The sequence below is a fragment of the Stomoxys calcitrans genome, chromosome 2 (genome assembly GCF_963082655.1).
Source record: "Stomoxys calcitrans chromosome 2, idStoCalc2.1, whole genome shotgun sequence".
Lineage (NCBI taxonomy): Eukaryota > Metazoa > Arthropoda > Insecta > Diptera > Muscidae > Stomoxys > Stomoxys calcitrans.
This window is the reverse complement of record NC_081553.1, coordinates 3809509-3821119: the sequence shown is the minus strand read 5'-3', so window position 1 is coordinate 3821119 and position 11611 is coordinate 3809509. Positions and strand designations below refer to the sequence as shown.

The 11611-nt window shown below is 39.4% G+C and overlaps 1 protein-coding gene across 1 annotated transcript; it reads right to left on the bottom strand.

Moving 5' to 3' along the window:
* Positions 1 to 6741: 6741 nt before the first annotated feature.
* Positions 6742 to 11072, bottom strand: LOC106083755 (dipeptidase 3). Its single transcript, XM_013246985.2, has 4 exons — positions 10420 to 11072; positions 9860 to 10347; positions 7568 to 7743; positions 6742 to 7480 (listed from the first exon to the last, which is right to left on the bottom strand). Exons 1-4 carry the CDS (start codon positions 10784 to 10786, stop codon positions 7135 to 7137), a joined length of 1377 nt encoding a protein of 458 aa, XP_013102439.2. The 5' UTR covers positions 10787 to 11072; the 3' UTR covers positions 6742 to 7134.
* Positions 11073 to 11611: the final 539 nt, after the last annotated feature.

Genomic DNA, 11611 nt, shown 5'->3' with positions numbered 1-11611 from the left:
CCATATTTCGATATAGCTGCTATGGGGCATAATGTATGCATTTTTCACCAGATTTTGACAAAAGGTGGTTTACATATATACCCGAGGTGGTGGGTGTCCGGGCCCAACTCAACGCCTTTTCATTTATTCAAGACTATAGGGTGATTACAACTGACGGACAGACACACAGACATCGTTAAATCGTTTTAGAATTTTACGACGATACGAAATATATATACTTTGTAGGGTCGGCAATGGATATTTCGATGTGTTGCAAACGGAACGACCAAATGAATATAACCCCTATACTTTGGTGGTGGGTATACAATTTTTTTTTTTTTTAAATGATCTTTATGGTACCTTTCTCCATTGGGCCATTATCGTAGACCATCCTAAGGCTTGTCCTGATGATGTTATTCTATTTTTTACTTGAAATTAAGTGACAAAATACAAGAACAACGCGTCGAGATTAAATGGTATTCTGTCAATTGCTTTCTTCTTTCCCATGCTTTAAAGTTTGCTTCGCTTCCTTGACCATGGCTTTGACACTTGCCTAAGTAAATTTCTCTTCCGATCAGCAATGTGCAAACCACAGTAGTGGGCCATAAATATGCATTAGCATCCGGCTTTTCCTGGCTCTGTGGCAAATGTGTGGCTGTGTGCAGTGGATCTAAGTGTTAGGCATTGGTGTGTGTGATTGTACGTTTGTTCGTAATGTTCAATTGAGTGTATTTGACACATTAATTATGTTGCGTTAATATAATAAATTGTTGATTAATTCAAGAGGTTACTTACCAAACGCACAACGGTCCATGTGGGTTCAACTACTTTCGAACCTTGGCCTTGTTGCCGCTCTGTTCTGCTATTGCCAGCACTTGAAGTTACCATAACGCTTTAGCGCCACTTACACATCCAAACAAGTGCGAACCAAAATCGAGAACGGAAACGGAAATTCGAAACACTCTAGTTGAAGTGCCACTGGCCGGATATAAATTTTGCGACGATAAAGTGTCACAAACGGCAAAAGCATTTTGTTATGCATCACATTTGGGTTTGCGAGTGTGTGTTTGTAGTATATGACTGCATATAAGTACATATGTGTATTTTAAGAGCTTCCCATTACCTGTTCACAACTGTTTGCATGGCCCATTGGATTCAGTGTGTGTGTGTGCTGGTGCGTTTGTCATATACGTATTTATTTATAAACATACACAAACACTCACACAATAGCGTTCACATAACAAATCCTTTTCAAGGTAATATTTGTGGCAAGATTTGTTTTTCTCTTGTGGCACATTGCCTTGACAAACGCTTTGTCGAATGGACCGTGGGATATCACTGGGGTGAACGATTTTATTGCGTCCATGTTTACCTATGACCTACAAATCACAAATTCAAACAAACAACGATAAAGAGGGGACAAAAAAATCAAATAAATGTTATGTTAAATAAATAATTAAATACATTCCAAACAACCTGCCATCTCTTAATGCAAGTAACACAAACTACATCTCAAATAAAAAGATGCTTCCTTAAGGAGTGATGAAATTCATGAGTTTAGCACAGTCTTATATGTATTGGGTTGCCCAAAAAGTAATTGTCGGTAATAGAGTAGTAATATAGTCGGCGTTGACAAATTTTTTCAACGGCTTGTGACTCTGTAATTGCATTCTTTCTTCTGTCAGTTATCAGCTGTTACTTTTAGCTTGCTTTAGAAAAAAAGTGCGCGAAATTTTGTTACATTTGTTTGTTTGGCGTCAATTTTAATATGGGTACCACATGGGTACCAGCTCAAACCACTTCAAAGGCTGTTATCCACCAAAAGAAGGTTATGCTGTCTGTTTGGTGGGATTGAAAGGGTGTGGTATATTTTGAGCTGCTTCCAAGGAACCAAACGTTTAATTCGGATGTTTACTGTCAACAATTGGACAAATTGTATACAGCCATCAAGGAGAAGCGACCAGAATTGGTCAATCGTAAAGGTGTCATATTCCACCAGGACAACGCTAGACCGCACACATCTTTGGTCACTCGCCAAAAACTGAGTGGGCTTGGCTGGGAACTTTTGATGCATCCACCATAAAGCCCTGACCTTGCACCATCAGACTACTATTTATTTCAATCTTTTCAGAACTCCTTAAATGGTAAAACTTTCGGCAATGATGAGGCTATAAAATCGCATTTGGTTCAGTTTTTTTGCAGATAAAGGCCAGAAGTTCTATGAGCGTGGAATACTAAATTTGCCAGGAAGATGGCAAAAGGTTATCGAACAAAATGGCAATTATGTATTTGATTAAAGTTCATTCTAAGTTTTATTAAAAATGCATTTACTTTCTTTTAAAAAATCCGCAATTACTTTTTGGGCAACCCTATTTCCTTTTAACACTGCGGCAGCCAGAATAAAAAAAACTTGCTGTTCTATTCAATATTTCGCTAAGTATACAAAGTTATAGTCTGACAAGATTTGGTTCTATTTATTAAAAGTACTAGGTAGACTCGGTGGTGTGGGGTATTATATTGTCGGCTGTGCCCGACTTTAGCCCTTCCTTGCTGGTTTTATTATGCGTTTTGATAGTTGTTCCGGCAAAAAGCGGATGTCAATACTAGGCTTATGCCGGTAGTTGAATTGGTAGCGTGCTTGGATTGTCTGAGCAGAGTTTGTTAATTCAATTCCCACCAGAGGCCAAGTCTGTCGCTACTGGAGACTTAAACAGTCTAAAACAGACTATGGCAAAGCACTGAACTTATCTATGCAATGCACATAGGAAATGCGGAGACGGAAAAGAAAGGGCAGACTTCGGGGCTTTTAAAAATAGTCGTTCATAACTGTATTGCTCTTTCAAATATCCATCATTCTAGGTGTAACATACTTTTGTTGCAGAACAATAAAAACCCTTTTTGGTTTATTTTCAACACAATTCATATTCGTACTTAAAATAAATAAATCAAAAGTTTTTAAATCTCTATGTCATTCTTTTTTAATTCACTTCAGTTAACCTGGCCTATAAAATTTCCCCCTTCGAACATCCACCATAAAGGGCCATAATTGTAGCACTACCGCGTTTGGCAAATGTAAATAATCCCAAACACCCATTCCAACACCTGCACTTGTTTCCAGGAAGAAAACATGGCATTGTATTACATAATTCTCCCTCAACAATGAAACCAGGAGCGGCAATGGAAAAATATTTGTTCAAGAAGTTAGAACGGATAAATTATGAGTTTCGAATTCAATACGTGGTGGGTTGGCGCATCTTTTTGTGGAATTGTTTTTCCTTTTTTATTATTTATTTAACTGAAGAAGACTAATCCGAAGTTATCGCCATGAAAAATATACATAGGTCAACATGATATGATGTATCTCCTGAGGGCAGTTTCCAGAAGGCATCTATCTATAAAAAGTTTATAACCTCTGTAAATCATTACCTCTAAAAAAGTTTCATTCAATGAAACAATGCAGCACCATTATAAACTATTTTTATGATGTTTTTTCTAAATCTATTCGCTATAATGCATATTACAATATGTGTTCGAGATATAGAAATATAAACATTGCCTTCCTTGGAATATTACAAAAACTTTACTTTCAAAAAGTATGGTTTAAATAAAAAAAAAGGAAAAGTGTGCTAAGTTCGGCCAGGTCAAATCTTGGGAACCCACCACCATGGATTCTGCAAAAAATGTATACAAAAAAAGTGAAAGCGTGCTAAGTTCGGCCGGGCCGAATCTTGGGAACCCACCACCATGGATTCTGCTAATATATGGGAGCCCCTCTGGTTACAGACCAAATTGAGAGTTGAGAGTCATAACAGAACACTATATGCAAAGATTCAGCCAATTCGAATACAACTCGCGGCTTGCAACGGCTCAAGAAGTCAGATCGGGAGATCGGTTTATATGGTAGCTACATCATGTTCTCGACCGATTTGGACCGTACTTCGCACAGTTGTTGGGAGTCATAACAGAACACCCTGTGCAAAAAAAATTTCAGCTAAATCGGACAAAAATTGCGGATTGTAAGGGCTCAAGAAGTCAATTCGGGATATGGGTTTATATGGAAGCTATATCAGGTTCTTGACCAATTTGGGAGCTATATCATGTTCTCTACCGATTTGTACCGTACTCGGCACAGTTGTTGGAAGTCATAACAGAACACTAAGTGCAAAATTTCGGCAAAATCGAAAAAAAGTTGCCGCTTTCAGTGGCTCAAGAAGTCAAATCGGGAGATCGGTTTATATAGGAGCTACAACCAAATCTGAACCCATATAGCCCATTTGCAATCCCCAACGACCTACATTAATATGAAGTATCTGTGCAAAATTTCAAACGGCTAGCTCTTCGCGTTCGACAGCTATCGTAATTTCGACAGACGGACGGACGGACGGAGTTCGACTCAGAATGTCGAGACGATCAAGAATATACACACTTTATGGGGTCCTAGATCAATATTTTTAGGTGTTACAAACGTAATGACTAGATTAGTATACCCCCATCCTATGGTGGTGCGTATAACAATTAAATGCGCGTTAAGGTCGTCCGGGCTGAATCTTATGTACCTTCCACAATGGATCAGAGGTGACTAGTTCTTTGAGTGCCTTTTTATGCACGCCACCGAAGTATGGGGGTATATTCATTTTGTCATTCCGTTTGCAACACATCGAAATATCTATTTCCGACCCTATAAAGTATATACATTCTTGATCAGCGTAAAAATCTAAGACAATCTAGACATGTCCGTCCGTCTGTCTGTTGAAATCACGCTACAGTCTTTAAAAATAGAGATATTGAGCTTAAACTTTGCACAGATTCCTTTCTTGTTCATAAGCAGGTCGAGTTCGAAAATGGTCTATATCGGACCATATCTTGATACAGCCCCCATATAGACCGATCCGCCGATTTAGGGTCTAAGGCCCATAAAGCCACATTTATTATCCGATTTTGCTGAAATTTGGGACAGTGAGTTGTGTTAGGCCCTTCGACTTCCTTCGTTCATTTGGCCCATATCGGTTCAAATTTTGATATTGCTGCCACATAGACCGGTCTCCCGATTTAAGGTTTTGGGTCCATAAAAGGCACATTTAATGTCCGATTTCGCCGAAATTTGGGACAGTGAGTTGAGTTAGGCCCTTGGTCAGCCCTCTTCAATTTGGTCCAGATCGGCTCAGATTTGGATATAGCTGTCATACAAACTGATCTCGAGATTTAAAGTCTTGGTCCCATAAAGGCACATATATAATCCCATTTCGATGAAATTTGATTTGACTTATGTTAGGCACATTGTGTTGACACAGTGACTTATGTTAGGCTTTTCGACATCCGTGTCGTTTATGGTTCAGATAGGTCTATATTTGGATATGGCTACCAAAAATACCAATATTTTGTTCAACAAAATTGAACAATGACTTGTACCTAATAGACCACTCAATATCCGTGTCGAATTTGGTCCAAATCGGACTATATTTCAGCCAAATTGGATAATATTTACGCCCTCTAGGGACTCAAGAAGTCAAGATCAGTGATCTGTTTAAATGGCAGCTATATGAGATTACAGATGTATTTAGACCATACCTGCCACCGTGGTTGGAAGTCATTACAAAACGGCACTTGGAAAATTTCAACCTATTCAGATAGTAATTGCGCCCTCGGGAGACTCTTGAAGCCAAAACGGGAGATCGGTTTATATGGCAGCTTTATCAGGTTATGGATCGATTTGAACCATACTTGACACAATTGTTGGATATCATAACAAAATAGGTCGTGCAAAATTTCATTCCAATCGGATAAGAATTGCGCCTTCTAGAGGCTCAAGAAGTCAAGACCCATGATCGGTTTATATGGCAGCTATATCAAAACATGGACTGATATGGCCCATTTACAATCCCAACCGACCTACACTAATAAAAAGTATTTGTGCAAAGTTTCAAGCGGCTAGCCTTACTCCTTCGAAAGTTAGCGTGCTTTCGACAGACGGACAGACGGACGGACATGGATAGATCGACATAAAATGTCACGATGACTTTATGGGGTCTCAGACGAATATTTCTAGTAGTTATAAACAGAATGACGAAATTAGTATACCCCCATCCTAGGTTAGCATGTCCTCCTATGACGCTCAACGCCTGGGTTCGAATCCTGGCGAGACCATCAGAAAAAATTTTCAGCGGTGGTTTTCACCTCCTAATTCTGGCAACATTTGTGAGGTACTATGCCATGTAAAACTTCTCTCCAAAGAGGTGTCGCACTGCAGCACGCCGTTTGGACTCGGTTATAAAAAGGAGGCCCCTTATCATTGAGCTTAAACTTGACTCGGACTGCACTCATTGATATGTGAGAAGTTTGCCCCTGTTCCTTAGTGGAATGTTCATGGGCAAAATTTGCAATTTTGCATCCTATGGTGGAGGGTATAAAAACAAATCGCGAGGTTAAGGATATGTGTGATGGCCCTTAAATTCAACCGTTAAAGCTTAGTGTGCAAATATTCAAATGACTATACGGATTCAAATCGTGCTTTCCAGATAAATATGATATTCTGAATGGAAGTTCATCACAAACACTGAGTGTTGCCTAGTCCAGAAATGTGTACAACATCCCTCGGTGGGAGTATGGCGACATGCTTGCTCCTTTAGTTGGGCAAAACGTCAATGTTCTGGCATTATAGCTACTCAGGCCAGGGCAGCTATTTCTCTTGCAAATAGTGCTGAACGATCGGTTTACCATAAAGCAAAGGGACATTCTCGTAGATCAATGATAGATAACATAGAGTGGTGTGTTGTGTTTAAATATTTATTTGAACGTTACAATGAAAATTGGTTCTTTATTGTTTCCTTGTATTTATCTAGCGAATGCTTTAAGATTTTATTTATGTAATTTTCTTTATTTTTATTTAAATACTTTTTGATAAGACTTTCATCATTTTGAAAAAAAATTCAACTAAATAACAACTTTAATATCGTTTATTTAAAAATATTGCTAAATACAATTGTCGTCGACCTTAGCGGTCGTCCCAATGTCAAATACGACGTTATTACTCTTTTTAAACAAGAGATCACTAAATAAAATGCCAGTATGACACAACATTGCCAATACGGGACTGGGGAAGGGTGAACTCGAGAGAAGGGGAGAATTCTCTCTCTTCCGCACTGTATGCGGCTCCCTTTACGATTCCGGATAACGACAATACGAATTGCTCTCCACCAATTCATTGGGTATCCACTCTTCATACAGAGGCAAACGATTTTTGAGCGTCTCCACCTCGCGTAAGATGCGCACCACATTGCCACCGATCAATTTCTTGATGGCTGCATTGCCCCAAACTCTATCACGTGCCAATTCGGCCAAGAGAAAGGCATATCCCTTGGGAGCTCCACTAAGGCCGATGTGATCCACTCCGGCAACTTTGCGAACAAAGTTGATGGCATTTATGGCTTCTCGCACGCCCAACAAACGTTCGCCGCAACGCTCCAGGTTCAGCATTATCACGCCTCCATTGTCCGGAAGTAAACTGTTAAAGAGAAATACCAAAAGCTTAGTGTCTGCTAAAATAATGACATTGTGTGAGTGTGTGTGTGTGTGTGTGAGAGAAACAAACCTTAACACACGATCTGGGATCGAGGCCACATTAGTGCCATTGCAAAATGTTGCAGGTGCCGAATTAATAAGCAGCACAGGTGCTTTGGAAGTTTTCAGAGCTGCCACCATACCCGCTTCCGATAAATGGGATATTTCCACAAGCATGCCAATGCGATTCATTTCAAATAGCATAGTCTGGAAGGCAAAGAGAATGGATCAAGCATTTAAAAGAAAAGATCAAGTACGAAAAATCGAGCGAAGACGACTTCATAATACCCTACATCAATGCATAAACCTCAACCACATGGTAACTGTTTTATTCCTTGAACACTTGAACAGACGATCAAAAAGTAAGATCGCGATATTGGTTACATAGGAGCATTATCAGGTTCTAAAACGATTCTGAATATACTAAGCATAGTACTTGAAAGTCTAAACAGAAGTCATAATGACTTCGCAAATCGGCTAAGAATTGTTGTTGTTGTTGTACGTACAACCGACTGCCATGGGATTGGGTTAAGAATTGTGATATATTATTCTTGACCCTCATATAGCCTTGTCGTCCGTCCTTCTCTTGAAACCACACAACAGTTTCTAAAAATTAAGACTTTGAGCTGTCTCTTACTGTAATGTTCGAGGGCAAATTTGTATTTTTGATTTGGTTTGTCTTAGGCCCTTGACATTCTCGCCAAGTATTGGACCACATTGGACTTTATTTGGGTGTAGTTTCCTCTATATGAACGATCTCCCGATTTAGGCCTTGGGCCCATAAAAGACGCATTTATTTCAGGATTTTGTTGAAATTTGGCACACTGAGTTGTATCAGACACTTCAACATCAGTGCAGAGCATAGTTCAAATTAAACCATATTTGGATATAGCCATCTTCCGATGGAAGGTGATATTTGGAATATGGAGTTGTATTAGACCCCTACACATAATTCCTGAACACTATGCAGTTTCGATCAGATTTAGATATAGCTGTCATATACATAGACCTGTTTCCCTTTTTATACCCTCACCATAGGATGGGGGATATACAAATTTCGTCATTCTGTTTGTAACTACTCGAAATTTTCGTCTGAGACCCCATAAAGTATATATATTCTTGATCGTCGCGACATTTTATGTCGATCTAGCCATGTCCGTCCGTCTGTCTGTCGAAAGCACGCTAACTTCCGAAGGAGTATAGCTAGCCTCTTGAAATTTTGCAAAAACACTTCTTATTAGTGTAGATCGGTTGGTATTGTATATGGGCTATATCGGTCCATGTTTTTATATAGCTGCATATAAACCGATCTTAGATTTCTAGAGTGCGCAATTCTAATCCGATTGGAATTTGAAATTGGAATGAAATTTTGCACAATGTGTTTTGTTATTATATACAACAACTGTGCCAAGTATGGTTCAAATCGGTCCATAACCTGATATAGCTGCCATATAAACCGATCTTGGGTCTTGACTTTTTGAGCCTCTAGAGGGCGCAATTCTTATCCGTTTTGACTGTACGTAGTATTTTGCTATGATATCCAACAACTGTGCCAAGTATGGTTTAAATCGGTCCATAACCTGATATAGCTGCCATACAAACCGATCTTGGGTCTTGACTTCTTGAGCCTCTAGAGGGCGCAATTCTTATCCGATTGGAATGAAATTTTGTACGTAGTATTTTGTTATGATATCCAACAACTGTGCCAAGTATGGTTTAAATCGGTCCATAACCTGATATAGCTGCCATATAAACCGATCTTGGGTCTTGACTTCTTGAGCCTCTAGAGTGCGCAATTCTTGTCCGATTGGAATTAAATTTTGCACGAGGATTCTCTCATGACCATCAACATACGTGTTTATTATGGTCTGAATCGGTCTATAGCCCGATGCAGATTCCATATAAATCGATCTCTCTATTTTACATCTCGAGCCCCCAAGGGCGCAATTCTTATTCGAATTGGCTGACATTTTACACAGGTCTCCAACATATAATTTAAGTGTGGTCCAAACCGGATATCGCTCTAATAGCAGAGCAAATCTTTTCTTATATCCCTTTTTGCCTAAGAAGAGATGCCGGGAAAAGAAATCGACAAATGAGATCCATGGTGGAGGGTATATAAGATTCGGCCCAGCCGAACTTAGCACGCTTTTACTTGTTAAGTTCCCTCATTCGCTATTGGATTAAGCTGAAATTTCGAAGACGACAAATTATAAAAAAATCCTAAACAATTTATTGATGTTCGCACGAACCCGTCTATTCATTGTAGTCATTTTTCAGTCTTTACAAATTAGACTATTAAGTTGGAAAAAATGGTACTCACTTTTCCAAAATCGTTAATGGAATTTGTGGCATTCGTCTCCATTAAATAGTCCATATTTTTTGTTGAGGCTGCCCATGCTATGGTGCATTCCAGACTGGTGATTGACACAAAACGAGCACCCAACAAATACATGGACCTTAAGACAGCCAAACTGGTGCCCAGGGTGTGACCACCGCCAAGGCCCATCAACACTGCCACCTCTCCTCGGATGTGTGTCTGTTCCATTTCGTCGGCAGACTCAACAATATGCATGGAGTCGGTAACTGCCGTTATTCGTTTTGCCTCGTCAATACCCTCCAAGGCCAGTTGCACTGCATCCAGATATTGTGCCCCACACGGCACCGCAATTGGCCAGAGAACTGCTCCCACATATTTCTGTCGCATTTCTTGCATGCTATTACTGTAGTTCATTTCTCGAGTTGGAGTCCAGGAGCCCTCGATGAGTGGTGCTTCACTTAGCAAACGACGTATGAAACCAAGACGGGCCTCTGCAAAAACAAAACAAAACAAACGTTATTTATGACATCTAAGTGGAGTCGACAACATGCTCGGCTCCTTACCAAGTAGTGAAGACTGTCTCAGCTGTAAGGCCAAAGGTATACCTCCTGCCATTGCAATGCAAATCATCATTATGGCCAAGACTATCAGCACCCGCTTACTTCGCGATGATTTTGTTTCCGAATCTATGGGTGACTCCATGCCACCCAAGGAGCCGCCACATGGATCCTTGCTGCTGGTTGTGTACGGTGATATGACAACGCCATTCTGCATTTTCTCACCGCCAATTTTGGTTATCTCGGGGGGTAGTTCAACGATTTCTGCTATTTCGGTGAAAACAAAGCACTGTTGCTTGCAATGGGGTTGATGTTGATGGTGAGGATGCATGGCATGCACCTCAATAAAAGGATGATTTGGCACTGTATTCATGGTGAATCGTAATGGGTGGTGGTTGTCGCTTAGATGATGTTGGCTTTTGGCTTATCGTCTCGATTCGAAATGCATTAATTTGTTGTGTGGTTTTTCTTGGGACAAAACCAACAAGTGAACGGAAAAGAAAACTCTACGGAGGTAACTATTACTTTGTCCTTTTTTTGCTTCCTCTTCTTCGTTCTTTGTCTTTCACTTTCGTTCAGGTGTACTCCGTTGGCCAAAGTGTAAAGCTTTTATTGATTGTACTGAAGGAATGTTTGCTATTTTAGTACACGACCACAACCATACCAACTCACATGACAGTTCCTTAAGGATATGCATGCTGACAGGATTCGGCGCAATGGAGAAGGGAAGTTCCTGTTGTAGAGAATTTTGACGTTATGTACATGAGTAAATGTCACCAACGGTTTGGTTTGAAATTTTTATGATTTAATTATGTTAAGAAAACACCTTAAAATATGTCACATTGCTCAAAAGGTATGCCGCTGAAAGATATGCTACATTTTTTGAATAACCAGTAAACAAAATTTTTGATTTTTTTTTTTCAAAATAAAAAAACTTTTTAATACGAAATTGATTGCCATTTCGAATTTAAAAATAAAATCAAATGTAATGGAATGGAATAACCTCTTTAGCAGCATTAATTTATTGTAATCGTGACTGTATGTGGCCTTAGAGATCTGATTTGTGGCACTTTGGAATTGCCTAACAACTATTGGGTTGCCCAAAAAGTAATTGCTAATTTTTTAAAAGAAAGTAAATGCATTTTTAATAAAACTTAGAATGAACTTTAATCAAATATACTTTTTTTTAAAGCAATCT

What these genes read in the sequence shown, in the direction of transcription:
- LOC106083755 (XM_013246985.2), bottom strand. Translation starts at nt 10,786, where the DNA reads ATGAATACAGTGCCAAATCATCCTTTTATTGAGGTGCATGCCATGCAT. An exon ending in CCATTAACGATTTTGGAAAA is followed by an intron (nt 7,744 to 9,859) that starts GTGAGTACCATT and finishes TTTGCCTTCCAG; the next exon opens with ACTATGCTATTTGAAATGAA. An exon ending in ATCCCAGATCGTGTGTTAAG is followed by an intron (nt 7,481 to 7,567) that starts GTTTGTTTCTCT and finishes TCTCTTTAACAG; the next exon opens with TTTACTTCCGGACAATGGAG.